Consider the following 18,334-nt stretch of genomic DNA (forward strand, 5'->3'; position numbering starts at 1 on the left):
CAAACAGGTTACTTGAAAGACATATTTCTACACCATATCAAATGTTGGTGTGACCAGAGTTGCATTATGGGAAATGCAGGATCCAGTGTGTTTCTGGGGACTTAAAGCCGGGATATCTCAGCCTCTGCTGCTTTGACTTTGACCGTTCTGTTTTTAATCTGTCACCTGTGAGTCCTTCAGCATTATAACAGTAAGGTGCTGAATCACTGGAGTGGCTCTTTAAGCACTGGCCCTTCCACACTCTCACACACAAACACACACACAGGCCATACCTTGTTAGTGGACTGTACCATTTTAAATGTCAGGCCATGAAGTGCACAGTAGTCTGTCACTACAAAACAATTACACTGTCTGATGATGATGGTTACCGTGGGATCTAGGTGTACACCATAATTATGATGATGATTAAATGAAGAGGATGATGATGATGATGCCCTGTGACAAATATGACTGAAATATGTCACACACCCACACACCTTTCCGATTTCCCTGTTCCACAGAAACGCACAGGTATTTGAGATGAAACCGAACTGGATTTCAGACATTCCACTCCTGCCTCAGCGCTGCCATCGTGAGAACGGCATCCAGCGGAATGTTGACCGTGTGAGGATAACAAACTAATGACACATTCATAAGAGATTATAAACAAGTTTGTCGCAATGCCCTCAGCGCTTTCTTACTTAATGTGATCAAAACAATGAGAATAAAATATCAATTTAAAACAAATCTTATCTTATGTAACAGGCAGAATAATACAAGATGATCACATAAGATTAAAAACAGCGCTGCTGTGTCACTGTCTCACTCAAACACTATGGAAGCCTCGGGGAAATATGTGATGGCACACAAAACTGTGTTATTGTTGCATAGCCTCACTGCAGTGGGTTTCCATCCAAACAAACGAACACACACACACACAAGCGGCTGGTGTCAAGCCATCGCCTGCCATAACCTCCTCAGAGACGCACGCGTTCACGCACGCATGCAATCCGCGCGTGTCGTATACAGTCACGGCCGCTGCAGGGCGCAGCTCCGTCGCCGCAGACTGAAAACAACTCAGTGGAGTGGAGACCATCTCCATCGTCCGCAGTCTCCTTCTCATCCTGTCCGTCTGACCGTGCTGCAGATCAGCCCGCTGGTCAAATTAACAAACTAACAAACTGACTGACTGCGCCGCTGACAGCGCCGGCAGCTTTTCCACATCCACGGGGTAAGGTGATATTTGTGTTTTCTTCTAGTTCTTGCATTCTTTTATACAAGCTCCAGCTTTCTTATCAGGTGTGCAGAGTGGTTGTTGATGGATGCACTTACTGTAATAGTAAGATGAGGGGAGATAACACACTCCTGCGCGGGACAACATCGCATTTGCCTCTTTCACAGTCATAACCAGCTGTGCAAGCATGAAAGACATTTACTAGGCTATAAATTTGAAAAGGTCGCTTAAGGTACAGTGTGTGCCTGTGTGCCTGTGTGTGTGTGTGTGTGATTGTGTGTGACAGACTTCTTGTTGCACTCTCCTGCATCTGTATTCATCTGTGCTCCTGTGCATTGTCCCATTTATGTGTGTTTTCCAAAGAGCAAGTCTTTGTCTGTGCTCATACATGTGTGTGTTTGAGTGTGCCTGCATTCTTGTCCTTGTATGTTGGAGTACATGCTTGTTATTGAGTGCATGTGTGTGCAGCCTGTGTGTGTGTGTGTGTGTGTGTGTGTGTGTGTGTGTGGTGGTGGATGGGGCACTGCCTGTCTGACTTTGCTCTTCCCTTCTGGACTCATTCCAGAGCATAACAGCATGTGAATGGCGGCAGAAAGCGGCAGAGTTGTCACAGAGGAACAGGAGGAGCTCTCAGCCTCTGGAGCTGCCACTCACACGCAACACGCACACACCCGGAGTCAGAGCCACATCCAGTTTCAGCCTCTGACCTACACCAATCAGTGGCAGGCTCCTCGTGGTGTTGCTCACACAAGGAGTCACAGCCACACTCACTTCAACACTCCCTCACTCACACAGTCTCAGAAATACGGCTGTCGCCTCACACACAGTCTCTCAGCCATGACCAAGGGAGAGAAGGGAGTGCAGAGCTCTGTCGGGAAGCTCATCAAACCCACTGAACCGCTGTTCCCCAAAACTCCTCAGCAGGTAAGATCACCACCTTCTTTTGTCCTCTTCTACAGGTTGTCATCATATGTAATGGCACTGTTTTTCCTCACATGGCTGTAACCCTTGTTTGGACACCAGCTGTATAAGAAGACACTTAACTGAGCTGAAATTTTCAATCTCATCTGCTGTGTTTTTGCAGCTTAGTTTGGCTGTGAGTGACTTCACATGATTGAAAGAAATGGAAAGTGTGAGCTCTTTAGAACTCTTATCTGTTTGTGATTAATCAGCTACATTGTTTTCCTGTGAACTATAATCCCCCCAGACTGTAGATTCAATGCCTGGAAGTTGAGAAAGGTTGTTCCCATTGATGGGATGACCTGCCTGATGATTGCTTTCTTTTGTCTGATCCTGGCGATATCAGTGGATGATGGCGATGGAAACATTTGTAATCACAGCCATAACAGGAAGCAAGACAGTGAATAAACAGTAGAAAGGGTTGGCTTCTCAGGTAGACACTGGTAGACTGACTCTCTTTTCTTTTGTTGTGTCTGTATGAAATCTAAATGGATAATGCCATTGGTGTGTGATAAGTTTGTAAAGTAGTCAAGCCTCTTGTGTGTGATAATGTGTTTGTGTCTGTGTACCCGCTGTGGTACGAAGAAGAAACCATGTCCTCAAACTGATGCTGCTCATATGCACATATCCCACAAGCTGATAAATCAAGGCAAACAAGCGAAATTGCCATGCAAATAAGCATTTGCATGGCGTATTGTCCCTTTAACACGGTAGATACCACATTATACTCCCAGTGTTTCAAATACTTTTGTAATACAATACCATTGCGGTTAGTCACTCATTTTCTGTTGTGCTATAAAGACTCACAGTGCCAACGAAACAGGATTCATTCGCATAATCTAACCAGTTCTGCAACTGTCTCATCTCTGCCAAACCTCCATCTAACATGCAGTGTTTTTCATTTTGTGAATTTGTATTTTTATTGTGAGGTTCGTTTTCCTGAAGAAGGCAAAACTTGACTGATGTGAAGACTGTAAAACATAAATTCATCTGCCGCCATCGAGAATTTGAGTTAAATGAGCTAAACTTGAACAATTTGTTTGGCTCATGAGCTATTTTGATGTATAATTAACAAAGTTAAGTGAAGCTAAGATATTAAATTCAGCCTTGCGGTTCTATTAAATATTAAGAAATAAAAAGCTGAAATGTTGTAAATAAGTGTTTAAATTGAGGCGCAAAAGTTGGTTTATAGAACTGTGTTTAACTGTAACCTTCCTCAGAATAATACATGAAGTCAACATACATGCCACATTTCCATCATGTTTTTCCACGTTTTCATTTGTTTGAGATCTGATCAGTGTTCTTTTAACTACATCACCTCTTTACAGCATTGTTTTTATTCATATCACAGGAAATAATGATAACATGTATGAAAAAGAAGCAACAGGTTTCTGTCATTAAACGAGGGACCCTAAAGAGATTTAACCCCAAACAATGCACGCTGAGAAGTCTTCTAATATGCTAACCATGTTTCTTTAGAATTTTAAGACTGTATGAAAACAAAAAGCTACAAGTTTTAAGTTGACTGAGCCTGAAATTAATAAAACTTATGCGGTATATTTACATTTAATTCTAAAAGGTCAGTTGATTCTGCTGAATTCCCTTTGGATGTTTGAATGGCACTGCATTTTTCTCAGAAAAAAATAATAAAATCAGAGTTTTTTTGTATGATACATGTCCAGTAAGGATACCTGAGTGGGACATAATAGATGAAAAACCTTTCTGTCTTTGTGAATGAGACAAAATGACAGGTCCATAGACAGTAATGGGTAAACTGTCACAGCTAATTCCACACAAAGAGGATCCCAATCCATCACAGCAGTACTTCTAACAGAGCTTTGTCACTCTGATCATATCGATGCTTGTAGTGTCTTTTCAGGAGAATGAATGAACGACTGGCTATAAATTCTGTGCAAGTCCATCTGAGGTTTTTAGACAGATTCCCTGGGAGTGGAGCCAGTGTCACCAGACTACTGTTGACATTTCAATGGCTTTCTGCCATCAGTGACATCATTTCATACTCATTAATCCATAATCTGAACTGAAGGGACAAAGCTACTGGTGTCGACTTCTGTGACCCGAGTCTGCGTTGTGACCTTGATAAACAGAACGGTCAGAAAATCTGAATCGACATTTAAACTGCTTTATGGATCCATTTTACCAGCTTAACTTTAGCATGCAAACACTGAGCGTTTATTTTTATTTGGAGAATATAGCTTAGCTGGCCTGGGAGCCCCCCCCCCCCCGCCCCCCTTCTTTCTTTGCAGTAGAATTGTCCTCAATCCTGATTTAAATTACTTGCGGTGCAGTTCTGGCATTTTAAATTGTTTTCCCCTCAACAGTTAAGGATTCATTAACTTTAGAGATTAGTCTTATCTGTCCTTGTCCCTTGCTTGGGACAAGGACAGTCTGAACTTTGCAGATGCTCCCTTTACTTTGAGCCACTGTTCCTATATAAGTTTGTGTGTGTGTGTGTGTGTCGAGATGTGTGTATGAGGTTTTGTTTGGGCATCCAGACAACAGTAGACGGGATATCCTGTTTATCCTCTTTGATGATAAAAACTCAGTAATGAAAGATTGAGAGTAAGAGTTTGGAGGGAAAGAATAAGTGTTTAGAGTGACAGACAGAAAGAGAGAGAGAGAGAGAGAGAGAGAGGGAGCAGTGCTGGGTGCATGGAGTATTTTTGCACATCATCAGTTAAGCTGCATTCTCCAGACACCAAAGACTTTGATTTTTCTCTCCAATTAGGGGTAATTGCAGTGAGAGTGGAAGAAGAGAGAGTTTTGAAGTCGGAACCGCCGCGCAGCCTTTACTTACCTCTGACCCGCTTGTCTTGCGATTGAATAATTACACACCTCCCTCCTGGTAATTGTCGTTCTCGAACCCCTCCATGTTTTGATGGGGTGAAAAAAGGAGGAAGAGAAAACGTGAGCCGGATAATAACAGTGTGTCGGTCGAGGCTGTGGTTACTTTGGTGATTTCCTTCTTTCATAAAACTCTGAGGGGAGTAGCTGTAGGCCAAGCCTGGGCCGCTGGATGTGGAGTGACACTGTTTTCTGTGTGTGTGTGTGTCTGACACCAAAGGTTGTACAGAGGGGGAGACAGGCAAAGGTTGATATGTGTGCACAGCCTTGGAGACAGTCGTAAATATTGGGCTCCCTAGACTGTGGTGTCTTGTCTTATTCATGTGTGAAGATGAAAGCTTGCCCTTCTTGCTACACACACACACATGCACATACACAAAAGTGCACACACAAAGTCACGTGCCTGATGGTTTTAGCAGAGCACGGTGAGGGGAAACGGAGCCGTGGATGTCTCAGTGGGTTTCTCAGGCTCCTCTGTGTGCCTCAGTGTCTGCACAGATAAACCACAATGCAAACAGCTGGCAGGGGGTCTCCTTCTGATCCGCTGTTTCACACACACACACACACACTTACTTGTAGTTGGGAGTTTTTTTTTAGGGAGTGGAAGTCATGAGATAACAGATGTATCATCATGTACACATCTTCCGCTTAAATCATAGCAAATACAGTGTGACTTGGTAACATTTAAGCAGCTACTGTACTTTTCTTTACATTCCACTGAATCACTGGACCGTTTTGACATGAAGATGAAGAAAGAGGGTTATTTTTGGAGCACCTGAAATAGAATTCGAAAGGATTCAGAATGTGAATGACACCAGGATTTGTGAGTCACAAGTGCTTTATTTTGAGGTGACACACCTAATTTCACGGTGATAGTGAAAGTGTTAAACATTTTCATCGAGAGGAAATTAAATAATAAAGTTAGTTTAGTTTGATCAATGTGGCATGTTTCTAGTTTTCCATTGTCTATTATGTTACTTAACAGTTATCATAAACGGACTTAATCATCCATGCTTACTGGCTAACAAAATGACAAGTTCTTTGTTAATACCACTGACTTCATTTTCCAGGAATGTGTTGGATGAAAGGTGGTGATAAATGTGTAATGACTATCATCTAAATATAGTCTTTTACATTACGTCTGCTGGCCTTAGCCTGGTTAATCCATGGATATGTGTCCATAAATGCATAACAAAGCTGGAAGTGGTAACCTTATATTTAGTTTATACTCCAACAGTAAGCAGCTATGGTGTGTGATTCGTGTTAGCAATCGTTTTTCACTGGTTGGCATCCTTTATTTGCCACATTTCCCCATTCCCACCTGGAATGAGAGTCTTCACAAGAGTGCTTGCAGTGCAGAAACGTTAATTTGCTCATTAGCAGCCTAACCTACTAGGAAGCCATTATCTAATTCCCCCCTCCTTCGTCACCTCTCTTTTCACAGACCGACTTGAGCCAGAAGTTGTCGTTATGCAGCAAGTTGTGTTTCGCCATCGGAGGCGCACCCAAGGAGGTGGCTGCCAGCGCCACAGCCTTCTTCCTGCAAATCTACCTGCTTGACGTCGCTCAGGTAATGTGTTTCAAAGAGAACAAGAGGGTATAAGACAGAGTGTGTGGCTCTCATATATGAATAAATTGGTATTGTAGTTTTGTACCTGCAAGTGTTTTTTAGCTCCAATCTGTCACTGTTCTGCTCTGCAGATCACCGCCTTCCAGGCCTCCATGGTGCTGTTCATCGGTAAAGCCTGGGGTGCAGTGACCGACCCCATTGTTGGTTTCTTCATTACAAAGAGCAGATGGACCAAGATTGGCAGACTCATGCCTTGGTGAGCTCACTGCTCATACTATCTCTCATGCTCTAGTCCTGTATTTCAGTAACTTTCTTTTTTTTTCTACTTCCTGTACTTGTTGTTCCTGTTTTTCTCCATTTAGATTTTTTTTGACTCAAAAGTAGGGCTAAGCAGTACTGACAAAATCAGATTCAAAACATCTGAGTGCTCATAAATATTGAAAGTAATACATCATTTTAGGAAAGGACTATTATTGCTTTCAGGTTATTGACAGGAAAGAAAACTGTGAAAACTGACAATTCAGCTAGAAACAGAAGTTATTTCCCCAAATTGTATTTAAGACCTGAAAAGAATGATATTTAAAGCAGTTAACATAATCAGGATACAGCTGGCATGTTCCTTAGTGACCCCATGGTGAAGTGCTGTTGCTGACATACAGCTACGCTTGCATAAAAGATTTTTTTGTGATTTGTCGACAGATTATGAAACATGTTTTGGTTTTCTCCCACTCACTCAGACATAATTATGGCTGCCTCATGATACAAATGTTTGCATGAAGTCTCAACAAAAACAATCCGTGTGCCCCAGTTTCAAATTGTTTTGAAATGATTCTCAGGCTCGTGCCTCTCACCTGAGGACTGAGCTGCATAAACAGCCACTGTGCTTTAATTACACCGTTCCCGACGCTCCCTGTGATGAGCTATACATGCTGTATGCTTTGAGGGCGTGGGTTGTTTTTTGGCTATTGATGCCAGACAACAATTCTGTAGCTAAGGAAGTTAATCTGCATTCTTTCATAAATCTTCTGCTACCTGTGCTGCTCGGTGACATTTTATTACAACACCTCATGTAACTTTTGGGAATCTAAGCTATCGAAGCTATTACCACCATTTGCATTAATCACCACTTTCAAAGATGATTTTATAATCGGCCCTGTGTGTGTGTGTGTGTGTGTAGTATATGTCTTTGAACACACACACATAGCGTGACTTTTACTGTAATTACACAGCCAGTATCTAATGTCTGCTGCATTATAAACCATAGATTACACACAAGCTGACAGTGTTGGAAGGGGACCAAGTCCACTGTGGCCAACCGGCCGCGCTCAGTAGCAGACAGATGCTGATGGCTGTTAAATCAGCTCTGATTACCCCCGGGAAGCTGTAGGTGTGTGCATGTGTGTGTGTTCTTGCTTGTGTTTGTGCATGTGAATACTTTGTGTGGTATACAGTATGTTAGTATTTTAAATGTGTGCTCATCAGTGTTTCTGATGAGCGTGCAAGCCACTCCCTTTTTTTACCCGTTTGGAAATTCCCCTCTGCCCATCTAGCAGGAAATGCTTTTCCCCTTCTGTCTGTCACATCCACAGCGTGACATAAAGTGATTTATATCTTTGCTCTGAGTTCTTGAGGATGGAGTCGTTTGGCCCAACATGTCCCCTTGGGTGTTTCAGTGTTTATTGTTTTGTGATTGTAGTGAAGCACCATCCCAGTGGAAGACCCTGGGAAAATTATTTGTAAGATTATGTGTAAGATTGTCACTTTTAACAAAGGAAAACCTGACAATGAGGATGTATCAGTGGTAGAAGTTATGTTTTACTTTTTACAGTAACTTTAATCCAGTGGTTCCCAACCTAGGGGTCAGGCCCTGTCCAAAGGGTCATAAAATAAATATGGTTGGTGGAGAGATGATTAATGACAAAGAAAGAAAGAAAAAAAAAAATCAAAGTTTTGCTCCTCGAATCTGTTCTCATTTTTTGGATTTCTCTTTAATATTCACTTTTTCTGAATGTTGGATAATTTTACTTCTTTTGGTGTCGAATCAGTAATATAAATGATAACCATGTGAGAGTTTTGGAGGGAAAATCACTCTTTGGTGGCCCTGCTAGCAGCTCGTAGACATCTGAAACCTATAAACAGAGGCCCAACTGAGACACTGCTCTTTTGTAAGGGGTCGGAAGCCAAAAAGGTTGTGAACTATTGGTTTCATCTTGAACGGTGTTAATAGATTTATTTTATGAGTTAATGCTATGTTTTTTAAATGTAAACTCTTAAAGGAGGGAGTGCACTGCTTTTACACATCAGAGTTTGTTTATAGGTCTTTGGGAGCACTAATGCATATGTGAAAAAAGAGTTCTAAAGTTGGCCTATCTCAATGAATTTCCTGTAAATACAGTACTACATGCACATGCAGTACATGTAGTTACTTTCCAACCATGGGGTACATGAACTCTTCTACACTCAGAATCAACCAAGAAAGCACACTCTCACCTACCACACCTCTTCTAAATCCCCTCTGTTCCACTGCACATCATCTAATTAACATGCTGTAAGAATCCCGAACAAGTCAGTGAGAAGAGAATTATAAGTGCCAGCCTCTTATCAATGCTCTGGCTTAATTAATACTGTGCAAATTACTGGGGACAGGTGTGAATGTGTATTCATGCATCCCTGATGTGTGAGAAAGTATGCGAGCGTGGGTTTTTTTTTTTTTTTGCGCATGTGCCTGTGTTGTCTCTCCCTGAACACAGTCATCTTGCAGGAACATTCTAACTGTCCCATTCACCCGGCCCTGGGGCCCTTTCATTGCTCCCATGACCACGCTGTCAATACTGCAGCACCAGCGTTGTCAGCCGCCTTTGTTTAAGCAAACAATCAGGAGGAGAGTGAGGTGGGCGGGCTGGACGATGCTAGAAATGACCGTAACTGGCCTCTCTCTACCTCTTTCTCCCACTTTCTCTCTTTATAATTCACAGCGTAGAGCAGGTCAGAGGTCAGGGCAACTGCGGGTTTTGGCACAGTCACCTAAATTCCATCAGTGCCTCTGTCCTACCTGTAGATGTGCTGGTATCGCAGCTGCTTCAGACTCCAGACCACACGACAAACAAACTGTCTGGTGTGTGCAGACATGCCACACTGTTGATCATCCATAATCTGCCCTTTTTTTTTTTCCTCTTCATTTTGAAACACACAGCTGTTCACTTTTACCATAATGACACATACGAGTTGTTTACTTATGAATTATACATGGCCCACATACTGTATCGCTCCAAGTTCTGAGAAAAACACGGCGCAGCAGAATTGCTTCATGCCCCGTTTGCTTGCGTGTGTATTGCATATTTATGTAAGTGTGCATGTGTGTGTTTTTCAATGATATGTGTGGGTTTGGAATATTGTGGTATTTCCCTGCTCGCCTGTCCCTCCCAGGACAGATTCTTATCATACTTACAGCAACATAATCATTGAGCAGTCAGCTTAGTCTCACTGTAATCTGCCAGGAATATGGCCTGATTTTAACACCGCTTTGAAAATTACATAACATGACCACTGTCATCCATATTCTGACAGCTTGAAGTGGTGATGGCGGCTACTTTTATATAGCTCATTCAGATAACTGTCATTTTTACATATGTTTTTCACGATGAGAAAAATGTTTGTTCCTTTGTCACAACTTGTGTTTATTCTCTGAGTCTCACCTCTGACACACCTTTATGTTCTGTAGGATGGTGGGTTGCACTCCGTTTCTGGTGGTCTCCTACTTCTACCTCTGGTTTGTTCCTCCTTTCATCAACGGCAGGTTCATCTGGTACCTAGGTTTCTACTGCCTCTACCAAACCCTCATCACCGTAAGTGTGTCTGCTCTGTCAGAATCCCTGTACATCTGATGTTAAAGAAACTGGGGTGTGATGTATCAGATAACTCAGCAGGACTTCACGTGAAGTACGAGAGAGGTGTCAAGGCGTACAGGAGATAAAAGCCCTGACTGAAGCAGCTCATTGTCTATAGATGACACATTACATAACATATAGACAGCATCCAGAAAACACTATGAAAAACAGAGTTTAAAGTGAAGTTGATTACAGTCATCTCATGCCAGCCTCTGACAGCTCTCCTGGTGGGATTTACACTTTGATTTGTGAGACGAGCAGCAGATTAGAGCTCAGAGCTCTTAGATACTTTACCTCAAAAGGGAAGTGTAGTTATTTAGGTTGCCTTTTGTTATTATGGTCCAGACCATTCATCTCTCTCCCTCTCCCTCTCTGCTCTGCTCTGGGGTAACCCATATAACATGTGCTACAGAGCGCGTAGACCGCTGCAGCCACACTGCGGCCAGCTGTAATGGCATGTCATTCTAACTACTTGATAAGTATATGGTCAGTCCTGCCAGGAACCTCTTGCTGGGTAAATGCTGGTTACCACTTTTAGCCTCCCTTCATTGTCTCTGGATACGTGTTTGTGTGAAGTTTGCTGGGAAAGGCCATCTGTTAGCATTCAGGGGGTCACAGTCTGTAAACAGAGGTTAGAGCGCAACATATCATCTGTTTGTGCAATCAACTAATACATGTCCATCAAATGAATCAGTTCTCACCTGCATCTGTATTGGACAGTTGTGCGTGCTTAATTCTATAAATGTTTGCATCCAGCGAAGGCCCCAGAAATGACATGCTGTATAGAGGCAGCGGCTGAAAAAAATCCCTTCACGGCCGCGTTTATTTTCGTCGTGGCTATGCATGCTCGTTTGGCCGCAGTGCTGACTGAGCCCTTGTGTAAATTACAAAGTGAAGCAGGACTCGGTTTGCTCGCCTATTCTCTGGGAGAGGTGGTGAGGAAGGAGAAAACAGATCTGAGGTTCGCCAACATGGAAAATGCAAAGATTGCTTTTGATATATATACGGTGCGCTGTATATTTTGCATCTGCTTTTTCACGGAAACATGTTGATAAAAGGCATCTAAAGATATCTGGGGTGTTCACTTCTGATTGTGAGTCAAATGTTAAATGCTAACGAGGCTGAGAGCGGTGCTATGGGCTAAATGCCCCTTGCGTGCCAACATGCTGACAGTTAAGTGTTTGCCTCCTGCTTTATCAAACTTGTGTTTATTTCTTTTACCTAAACTGTCATTGTGTCTCTCTGCTCCATTTTAGTGTTTCCACGTGCCTTATTCTGCTCTCACTATGTTCCTGAGTACAGACCAGAAGGAAAGAGACTCAGCCACTGCCTACCGTAAGGTCTTTTTATATGGAAAAAAACCCCCAGACCTAATACATTTAATATTGAATTAATCGTTGCCATTTAAAATTTTGCACCTGTTCAGTTTAAAATTGTGTCTCATTTTTACTTTGAGGCGTTGGAACTGATAACTGGATCTTTGATTATGTGATGACAGGGATGACACTGAAGGTTCTAGGGACCCTTGTGGGAGCTGCCATCCAGGGCCAGATTGTGGCCAGCGCTCACACTCTGAAGCACTGCCCAACTCACAACACGTCTGCCGGTTACCTTGGCAACAGCAGCGGGGCAGAGATCGTCAAGAGCCCGGTGCACTCCCAGGACTACCTGTCACACGCTGTAAGTGTCACTGTGCCAAGCCAGGAGCCCAGGTGTGCTCAAAGTAGGCCACAGTGTTGGTTTGAAAATAACTTGGACTGTCATCAGCGTTCTCGCTTAACTTAGATCTGCGGTGTGTGTGCTCAAGGTGGTTTACTTTTGCTAAATATCCGAATGAAAAGGAGGATTGTTCGAAATTGAGTCCATGTCACAGAATATCTACAGGTTCTGACATCCAAAATGGCTTCATGTTTTAACCCGTGTAACCCATGGGATTGAAAGGAGACGCCACTGTTTGATATCTGAACCTGACACCCTGAGCCAGCCCCCCTCTCATGACCACAAAGGGGGTTCCTCCCTCACATCAGTCTCCAAACTGCGGCCCCATTACATTGAGGGGTCTCCACAGTCTGTAAGTCATTAGACCTATTTATATCTCAGCGAGAACATTTGATGCACCCCAGATTCAGTATGTTTGAAATATTAGTCTTTTACTTCAAGGCGTCTGCAGCTTAACTTAAAGTCGGAGGGACAGGACCACGATAGGACCATTCATGTCCACATTTCAGTTTGCAGAGCTGTGAATAAACACGGCCACTACTGTGAATCTATCATGTGAAGATTTTTGCAAACATGAAACAAGCCAGAGTCCAAACTGTCCTACGTAGGATTTTGGTTTGCTCCGCAGCTATTTGGGCCTCACATGGGTTCTTCTCCAGTGGATTTTGGGTGAACCCTATCGGGGCAACCCACTCACCAGGCCAAACCCTCTGCAGCCACTCGCTAAATTCCTCCGCGGTCGCTGGTGAGGGTGGCACACCGTCTGAGTCTGCCCTCGGAAACAGGGAGTGTTTGATGTGCATAAATAATAATGAACCGCTGGGCTGAGCCACATGGAAAAAGAGCAAACAAACAGAGGTTGTTTAAGGCAGAGCAGTTCCTGTCAGGGTACGACATTAAACGGCTGAGGCTATATTTTGGGATACAGATCTACTTGAGGTTTCTTCCTGTTTATACTTGTATTTGTGGAGGGTATGTGATGTGCATGCGAGTTTGCACTTTAAACTGACGTGGAAAACTAACACAGAAAGTCACTGCCTATAAATCATACGCTGATGAGTGCTAAAATAGGGCAAAAAACGAAATTAATTAAGCCACCAGTTTCAATGAAAACTGACACCTACTGTGGCTATTTGTTTCCAGAATTAATGTATAGCAAGTTGAAATGAAGCCCTTAAATTTTTTAGGCATTTGAGAACATTATGAATTAAAGATTGAGGAAAGGCTCAGAATAGATTGTGCTGCCTCTGTAAGGAGAGATGGATTGATGTAGGCTACATGTTTGTTCTTTCTCTCCACAGAAGGGGGTGTACATGATCGCTGCTGGTGTTATTGGCGGAGTGTTTCTCATCTGCACGGTGGTGATGGTCCTGGGAGTCAAAGAGAGAGATGGTGAGACTTTCCGCACGTGTGAACAAAAGTGCTGACAGAAAATGAATCACCTACGACTCTGACAGTGAAGCAAAAATGCCAAACATCAACTGGTCCCAGCTTCACAGATGTTTTGATTTGCTGCTGTTTCCTTTAAAATAGCATTACATTAGACTCTGGGAACTTGTGGCTTACATTTTTTCTTCCATTTTAAAGATTCCCTTGAATGTTTTCGTACTTTTCTTACACATCGAGTGTCCCTTGCAATGCTTTTGGAAATCTGCCATTCTCTGATCTTTATTACGCTATAAATGACAGCTCTCAGTGGGACAAACAGCTTCCACTGCAATGCGGGGGCAGTTCCAGGATTGCCAGTGAGCAACTCCATCCTCTGTCTTTCTCTTGCTGCATGTTATTTGATCCGCTGCATTCTCATATTCTCGTTCTACATGTAACCATTTCAGATCCGTATGCCCCAAGGACAGAGAAGCAGATCCCGTTCTATAAGGGCTTCATCCTTGTGATGAGGCACGGGCCATACCTCACTCTAACCGCTGCATTCCTCTTCATCACTGTCGCCATTCAGGTAAATGCCAGTTTTATTTTGCCGGCGATTCTCAGACATGACACTCCACGTTACAGTAAATGGAGCCAGACCTGGATCCTGACAATGCGGGAGAGCTGCTGGCGCTCAATGTTGATTTGATCAGTGCAGAAGAGCACTTACTGAAAGCTCACGGTTTAAAGTGTGTTTTAAGACTTAGGACTCTTGAGAGTGAGTGGCGGCCCCCGCATTCTTTCTGTTTACCTGTCACATAGGCAGACGCTACACGTTTGACACTTCATGTTTAGACTGTTGAAATTATTTGCAGACTTTCCAGCTTTTGCGTCGGATCTATTTCTGTATGTATTTGCCCCTGTCATCTCAGAGGAGGTGTCAGTTGTCATCCATGTGAGCTCTGGAGTGGGAATAAATCACTGCAAAACACCGTCAGCAGCTTCTCCAGTCACTTCATTTGGCACTCGACACAGCAAGCTGAGTGCCCAGCAACTGTGCTGAGTAGACAAGACAAGACTGAATATTTGAATGTTTGATCTCTGATTTCTGCAGCTGGTACAGAGCAACTTTGTCCTCTTCTGCACTTATGCTGCCGACCTGAGGGATCACTTCCAGAATATTGTGCTGACCATCCTGGTGAGTGCAGCTTTTAGCAGCGATTCAGCTCACAAGCACCCAAGGATCTGTAACATGTCACTGATTAAATACTTAACTCATATTTTATGTTTGACCTGCATTTGAACTCTTTTTTTAATGCATGTTTCATCTCAGAAACAAAAACTTGCTCCTTACAATCACAGTGATCCTTGCTGTCATAGAAACTTTGAGTCATGATCCCCATTACTGGTCTTTTATTATTTCAGACTTTCTTACTAGACTGAATCATAGTCAAAACAATTCTTCTCATACACGTATCACACGCAATCTTCTTGCACATGTTTACTCAGGTTTCGGCAGTGATAAGCATCCCACTGTGGCAATGGTTTCTGCAGAGGTTTGGGAAAAAGACGGCAGCTTTTTGTGGCATCACAGTGAGTATGCTGCTTTTATTTTGGTTTTCCAGAGTAGCTTTTACAGCTATTAAACTTTGATGTTTGTGCCATCTTGTGGACAAACGTGGGAGTGTGGCATCCTTGTTTTAATCACACTTGAAAAAGGAAATGTCTCGTTATCTTGCTGGAGACATTGTTGCCACACTCATTATTACCAGTGTTTATTTTTGCATGAGACTGAATTAAAGAATAATTAGCAAATGATCCATTTCAACTTCTTAATTCTCTCTCTATCCAGTGGATCATGCCCTTCACCTTGATGCTGGTGTTCATCCCTAACGTGGTGGTGGCCTATGTTGTGGCCGTCTCCTCTGGACTCAGTGTGGCTGCCTCGCTCTTGCTGCCGTGGTAAGACTCAACGCTTCAGAGCATAGCACATCACACTGCACTCAAGTGGATCAACATTCAGTCAAATCACTTGGCATGCATATGGTTTAAATATTTGAACTAAGTTCTCGGCCACCGACAGGGCCTCCAATGTGGAAACATCTGACATGAGATCAGATGAATCAAGAGTTTCTTCTTTTTCCCTGGATGCTCCAGTTTTTTTCTATTGCAGTCCAAAAGGAAAAAAAAACTGGCAAACTAGGCAGGATTGAGACTCTATGTTGCCTCTGGTATTTACTTGTGCATTACAGTTACAGTATCTCTGTGTCAACCTTTTAATGTACATTTAGGGCGTCTCCCTGCCATCTGCCCAGTGTAAGTTCGGGGAACCCCCATCAGTGACTACAAAGGATTAAAAGAAATACAGCGTAACCATGAAATACATGTTCCAGTTCATGTAATATCCGTTTATATCCTTAAAATAGTTATCCAAATCCACTAAGCCTCTAACATTGTTTATGTTAATTCAATCCAGCTATATGTTTGTCTGTGCTGTGGCTCTGTTGCTCATGTTGGTCCCCCTTTGATACGATGCAAAATGACCTTTGTTCAAACCACAATAGCACACCAACATGCTGTTAGTGGTGACTTTGGGACCAGAGGGCCCCGCCGAAATCGCCCAGGTCATGTCACGGTCATGGAAGTGATGTCAGTTGTAAGAATTAGAGGCAGTGTATACTATAAATCTTCTATACCATCATAGAGCTAATACAATACCAAAGGTAAAACGGTCTTCTCCTCCACATCTGCTTTCTAATCATTTCTATAGCCGACTCTGCTCCTCACTCATCTCTTGCCCCCTCCCTAAAACCCCAAATTACAGGGGCCTCCCATAGGGACGTGTTTATTTTGGAAAGGGCCGATTGTTTATCCAGTCTGTGGGCCGAGACCTGTGGTATTGCCTGCTGCTCATCATCTAATCGTGTTATTAGCTCTGTAATTTTAGCCCACCAGTTTATCAGAGCGCTATAAGTAGGCCTCACATCATCAGCTGCTAGCATCTTGACTGGTTGTGTAAGATGATTAAAGTAAGAGTGTGAGGGAGGCCTGAGGCACACATCAGCTTAAACTTTTACCATGTCTTACAGTGATGTTGAGTATTCAAGACAACGGACACATGCTCACAAAATCCTGCAACAAACAAACAAATATCTCAGAGTCATTCAGTTCTGCATGTGGCGTGTGTGCAATCCAGGTCTATGCTGCCAGATGTGGTTGATGACTTCAGACTGGCCAACCCCTACTCTAAAGGCCACGAAGCCATCTTCTACTCATTCTACGTCTTCTTCACCAAGTTCGCTGCTGGCATCTCCCTGGGAGTGTCCACCCTCTGTCTGGAGTAAGTCTGCATTATTATCACACATGCACCATTAATGCACACACTGCATGATGTTCTGTATCTGCACTTAGTGTGTCGTGCAACCTTGTACAATTGCATTAAACCCAGACCTGATGCATAATTCATCATGTGAAGGGTGTCGAGTTTGCTCATTTGCAGCGTCAGGCTGGATGTCGATTTCCTGTAGCCTGCGTTTAAATGGGATCTCTGCACGTTTGTGTGTGTGCGTGTGTGTAGGTTTGCAGGATATGACACCGGCGCCTGCAAACAGCCTGCTCCTGTAGTGTACACCCTGAAGCTGCTGATTGGTGCTGCTCCAGTGGCCTTCATTGTTACAGGGTTAATGATCCTCCTCCTCTATCCCATCAGTGAAGACGTGCGGCTCAGGAATAAACTCTGCCTGGAGGAGCTACGGTGAGGAGAAATAATAGACTTACACCTGAGATGCAGGCAGCATAGATCTAAAGAAAGACACCTTTGAATTGCATCATGGGATACAGCATTTTCAAAGCTTGACCCATGACAGTGACTAAAAGTCAGGATATTTTGTCCTGTGCTGCTTTAATTCTGATGATTCATTTTTAATGCAACTCTAATGAGTCCTCTAATATTATGGAAGTGCAACATTAAAACATTAAATTGCTGGAGTGACCCTTTAATCCCTGATGTGTTTGTGTGTGGTTAGCTCCTCTCTGTGGCCAATTTATATTACAAAATAGAGATTACACTCAACCCTGCTGTGTGAAAGAGAATTAATCAAATAAAGATAAAAAAAAATGTTAATCAGGAGGATTTCCACTTAAAAACTAATGTCGTTATGAGAAATGTTGCCAGTACTGTGGAATCAGCTGTTCAACACCAACATAGTCAGCTGTGCAATTAGATAAATGAATCAGAGTATAAAGAGGAATGTTTCTCTGAAATGTTGAAATTATAATAATAAAGTTGGAGAAATTAGAAATAGTGTACTGTAAATGTAGTTAGGTACTTTAGACCTGTGCTATCAATGCAACATGTCACTAATATTCATGTCTCCCACAGGAAACAGAGCATCGGCTCCAGAAGTATGGAGGATTTGAATAACGTGTGACTTGGATCTCAAATGGAGTGAATTTCAAAAAGCCACGTATTCCAGTGACGCAGCTGGAAGTTTGTTCATTAGTGTATATTACACTGATAAATAGTTTAAATTGTTTTAATGTAAACATTCTTTGTTTCATTTTCACATGTACTGTATAGTCGTCTTGGACATATGAATATATAATAAGATTACCTAATTTATATAAATGAATGTATATTATTATTTGCTGTGTTTAGCTCTACAACACTGTTATTTATTTATGATACATTATTACAAAGGGTTGAAAATATGAAATGAATAAATGTTGTAGAGTTTGGTTGGTAGAGAATAA

General features: G+C 42.7%; 1 protein-coding gene across 1 annotated transcript; it reads left to right on the forward strand.

Annotated features, from left to right (window-relative positions):
- The first annotated feature begins 1,096 nt into the window (after positions 1 to 1,096).
- mfsd2b (major facilitator superfamily domain containing 2B) lies at positions 1,097 to 18,326 on the forward strand. The gene is made up of 15 exons (XM_041064373.1): positions 1,097 to 1,210; positions 1,779 to 2,137; positions 6,483 to 6,608; positions 6,740 to 6,864; positions 10,330 to 10,453; positions 11,752 to 11,830; positions 11,994 to 12,175; positions 13,516 to 13,606; positions 14,050 to 14,171; positions 14,697 to 14,780; positions 15,092 to 15,175; positions 15,435 to 15,544; positions 16,779 to 16,922; positions 17,160 to 17,336; positions 17,964 to 18,326. The coding sequence occupies exons 2-15, from the start codon at positions 1,796 to 1,798 to the stop codon at positions 18,010 to 18,012; spliced, it is 1,839 nt and encodes a 612-aa protein (XP_040920307.1). The 5' UTR covers positions 1,097 to 1,210; positions 1,779 to 1,795; the 3' UTR covers positions 18,013 to 18,326.
- Positions 18,327 to 18,334: the final 8 nt, after the last annotated feature.

The sequence above is a fragment of the Toxotes jaculatrix genome, chromosome 19 (genome assembly GCF_017976425.1).
Source record: "Toxotes jaculatrix isolate fToxJac2 chromosome 19, fToxJac2.pri, whole genome shotgun sequence".
Classification (NCBI taxonomy): Eukaryota; Metazoa; Chordata; class Actinopteri; family Toxotidae; genus Toxotes; species Toxotes jaculatrix.